At 35.4% G+C, this 4,747-nt stretch overlaps 1 protein-coding gene across 1 annotated transcript; it reads left to right on the top strand.

Moving 5' to 3' along the window:
• Window positions 1-2,762: 2,762 nt before the first annotated feature.
• On the top strand, window positions 2,763-3,710 carry LOC131922483 (olfactory receptor 183-like). Its single transcript, XM_059277289.1, is given in 1 exon segment — window positions 2,763-3,710. A coding segment is annotated over 1 exon segment (930 nt). The 5' UTR covers window positions 2,763-2,780.
• The last annotated feature ends 1,037 nt before the right edge of the window (window positions 3,711-4,747 follow it).

The following is a 4,747-nucleotide window of genomic DNA, read 5'->3' as shown; positions in this document are numbered from 1 at the left end:
ATTTTGGTGTTTGTCACCAATCTTTAATTTTAAATATTTATTTATTTATTGAGGCCCCGCCTATTCTTATAACCACAAATGTCAGATTTTGAGCTTCCAGGCTACTGGCATGATTTTAATGTTCAATATTTTTTCTAGAATCTCTTTGATTTCTTTTCCTTAATCCAGGATACTGAGCAATTTAATTAATTAGAAACAGTGTTGAGGAATGAGATTGAAAATGAATGGAAACAGAAAAGCAAGGCAGCCTAATAATAGTAGCCCAAACCATGTCCCAAAATTCTTTAAATAAGAGCTTTTGCCACTACTGCTGGCTAAAGATACCCCATGTCAGTCAGACAATGCCATTGGTGTGGTGCCACATGCATTTGCTGGAGTCTTAATAAGGTTGCCTTATTTGCACTCAAGATCTTTGTAGCTGAAGTTTTCCCCGATCCCGCCCAGCCCCATGGACCCCGCAGCTGCTTATAAAATAATCACTCAGAAGCTTATATTAATTAAAACTGCTTGCCCATTAGCTCAGACTTTCCACTGACTAGCTCTTACATTTAAAATCAGCCCATTTCTGTTAATCTATATGTTGCCATGTGTTCTGTGACTTTACCGGTCTCAGTCCTTTGTCTCACTAAGTATTTGAAAGTATGTGTATGTGTTTGTGGTTTGAGTGGAAAAACATCCATCAAATCTCCTCATTCTATTTCTAGGTAAGAGAAGCACAAGTGTTTGTAATCTTTTGGACTTCTTGAGTGAATGGAAGCCCCTGATTAGCAAATATTCATGATTTAGAAAGTGATTCATGTATGTCTATCTAATAAATGAAATCTATCTACAGTACAGTCTCTTTAATATCACCTCCTCAGTATCCTGTCTTTTTTTTTTTTTTTTGAGGCAGAGTTTCTTTGTGTAGCTTTGCGCCTTTCCTGGGACTCACTTGGTAGCCCAGGCTGGCCTCGAACTCACAGAGATCCGCCTGCCTCTGCCTCCCGAGTGCTGGGATTAAAGTCGTGTGCCACCACCGCCCAGCAGTATCCTGTCTTTTACTCCATACTTCTTTCCTTATAGTCTTTAAGGAATGAGTTACCCATAACTCTGCTTAGAACTGTCCTAATTGCACCAAGTCATTGCTTGTTTTAGGGTTTAATAGAGACATGGAATTCTTTTCATTAATTATTTTTTCCTTTTATTGAAAATATTTTTTTCTCATATAACACATTCTGATTATGATTTCCCCTTCCTCTACTCCTCAGAGTTTCCCCGACTTCCCTTCCCATTGATTTCTCTCTTCTGTCTCTCATTACACAAGAAGAGGCTTCTAAGAGATAACTACAAAACATAACACGATAAAATATATTAAGATAAAACAAAAGCAATCACATCAAAGTTAGAAAAGGCAAACCACCAGCAGGAAGACAATCCAAGATAGGGCACCAGAATCAAAGACCCACTCATTCTCACACTCAGGAATACCATAAAAACATTAAACTGGAAGCCATAATGCGTATGCAGAGCTGATGCAGACAGTGCAGGCCCTTTGAATGCTGTGTTCAGTTTCTGTAAATTCATTAGAACTTTTCTCATGTGGATTTAGAAAGCCCCCTTTTCTGGGGATCCTCCAACCCCTCTGGCTTTTACATTCTTACTGCCTCCTTTTCCAAGGGTTTCCTGATTTCTAAGGGGAAGAATTGAATGGAGACATCCCATTTAGAGATGAGTGTTCCAGGCAGTTCTCATTTTCTTTTGATGGCCACTGATCCAGCCATCAAGTGATTCATCTCTCCTTCTCTACCAGTCTTTGATTCCTATTATGTAATTAAACCTTAGTTATCATATATACTGAATGCTTTTGAGCCTGTGTAATCATCAACCCACCAGGGCAATTGCCTTTTAATGGCAATATAGACTAGGCAATACTTACGTTGGCTTCTGCAAAGGAATATGTTTAGAGTATATATTCGTAATGCATTCTTGTGTACTGACTCTATTGGTACAGTAGTGTTTAATGACCTACATTTGATATAAAACATCTTTCTGGCCTACCAATAAGGTAAATTTATTTGGAAATCTTAGGACCATAGTGTCTTGGTTAGTATCTCTTAGTCCAACATTTTTTTTCTTAAAAGATTTTTTTGTGTGTGTCTTGCAAATATTTATTTAAAAGTGTATCTGTAAACATCATTCCATATCTTGTGAATTTTATTAAAAGCCTATTCCTGAGGGATAAATACAAATTCCTGTACAAGGCAGTCAATATTGTTTAAAATCAATTACATTCAAAAACTTTTCTTATGTTCATGTATCACATCCAAGACACAAAATTTCCAGTGTAAAGTGTATTTAGCACTTAATGTATCTCAGGCTTAGAAGGTCTCCCTTTCACTCTTAATCTGTTACTGCCTGCTGATTATCACACAGAATCAATTAAAAAAATTGTCATTCTTAACAAGGCAGTGGTGGCTCACGACATTAATCCCAGTACTCAGGAAGCAGAGTCAGGTGAATCTCTGTGAGTTTGAGGCCAGCCTGATCTACAGAATGAGTTCCAGGACAGGCACCAAAATGCCACAGAGAAACCCTCTCTTGAAAAAAACAAAAAAAAATTGTCATTCTTAATTTCCAGAGTATTCCTTCTGTTGTAGTATTATTCAGATTATGAGAAAACTGTTATACATGATCTCATCTAGAAGCTCCTTCAATATTCACATGAATATTGATATGACTACTCCCAGTGACTACTGTCTTACATTCATTAAATCTAATTTCAGGAGACATTCAATGACGACATGGAAAAGGAGAATGAAACAGTATGGATAGAATTTGTTCTCACAGGTCTCAGATGCCAACCACAGTGGAAAATCCTTCTGTTTCTAGTGTTCTTGGTAATATACCTCATGACCATAATGGGGAACCTTGGTCTTATCACTCTTATCTGGAATGACCCTTGACTTCACATCCCCATGTACTTCTTCCTTAGTAATTTGGCTTTAGTGGATACTTGGTTATCATCCACAGTGACACCAAAGATGCTATTCAATCTTTTGGACAAGGGCAAGGTGATTTCTGTCTCTGAATGCATGGTGCAGTTCTTTTCCTTTGCAATAAGTGTGACCACAGAATGTTTTCTCTTGGCAGCAATGGCTTATGATCGCTATGCAGCTATATGCAATCCTTTGCTTTATCCAGTAATTATGACCAATAGACTCTGCATTCGTCTATTAGTTTTATCATTTGTAGGTGGCTTTCTTCATGCTGTAATTCATGAAAGCTTTCTATTAAGACTAACCTTCTGTAATTCCAACATAATATATCACTTCTACTGTGATGTTATACCACTGTTGAAAATTTCCTGTACTGACCCTTCTTTGAATTATCTGATAATTTTCATTTTCTCTGGTTCAATACAAGTATTTACCATTATGACAGTTCTTATCTCTTACACATTTGTTCTCTTTACCATTTTAAAAAAGAAGTCTGACAAGGGTGTAAGGAAAGCCTTCTCCACCTGTGGAGCCCACCTCCTGTCTGTGTCTTTGTACTATGGACCTCTTCTCTTCATGTATGTGCACCCAGCATCTTCAGAAGTAGATGATCAAGACATGATCCTTTCTCTGTTTTACACAGTTATAATCCCTGTATTAAATCCAATTATCTACAGCCTCAGAAATAAGCAAGTCATAGATTCTCTGAAAAAAATGTTGAAAATAACAGTTTAAATCTCATTAATAACTATTAATTTTATTAAAATTCATAATATTGCAGAAGTAAATGTGGATTTTGAAATTATAAATTCTAGAATAGACTATTGAATTGAATTTGTATATATTATTATCTTCTTAATATAGTGGTAAATACACTTATATTCATTGATATGCATATATGAAAACTTCTTGTAAGTTGTTCTTATATTGGAATAAAGCAGAAAGAAAGGAAATACTTTTAGTTTCATTTTATTATGTTATGCATATACTAAATATCATAATCATTTTACTTCTCTCAAAAACACTTGAGTGTGATAGAAAGAAAATTCTGTTATTACACCTGAAAGTCATGAGACATTTACTCTGTGTTGTTGGCAGTTTTGTGTGTGATTTCATTGAAGAAATGAATACCTCTGGAATACTCATAGCCATCCAGTGTCTTTCCTGACATATTTGATGTGAAATGGTGAATTTCCTTTGATGAAGAAATTCAACTCATATATATATTAAATATGAATAGACAAATATTTGAACATAGTCAAACACACAAATGAAAATGCAGTCAAAGTCATGAGGGTAAAGCCAGCCAATTTGAAGATACTCTTAGATTGTTGCACTTCTTGAAATAAGACAAGAAGTGATTTATGTCTCTGAACAATTCACACGTTGGCTTATTAAGAATGTAAGCAGACTGAAGAACTGAATAATATACACCTACAGAAAAAAAGAAAGAGATGTGGCACAAGGGGAAGGAAATATTTTAATTCTTCCTGCAATAACCAAAACCTTGAGTTCACAAAAACACACTATATTTTTAAGTAACATCCAAATTTCTTGATATGACTTGTACACACAGGGAGCTTTGAACAAAAATGACTTAAATTCAAATTGTGGTGAGAGCATCTGATAACAAAGCACAGACTATGTGGCTGGGAATAAAAAGCCCTTGATAGCAGAAATACTTTATCTATACTTTTTTAAAAAAAAGATACGATCCATCTACAGATCAAACCTTACTATCCATCTCTCAAAAATGATATTACACACATTTT

Source organism: Peromyscus eremicus, chromosome 12 (genome assembly GCF_949786415.1).
Source record: "Peromyscus eremicus chromosome 12, PerEre_H2_v1, whole genome shotgun sequence".
Classification (NCBI taxonomy): Eukaryota; Metazoa; Chordata; class Mammalia; order Rodentia; family Cricetidae; genus Peromyscus; species Peromyscus eremicus.
Note: the sequence above shows the minus strand (reverse complement) of the source record. Positions and strands in the feature narration are given on the sequence as shown.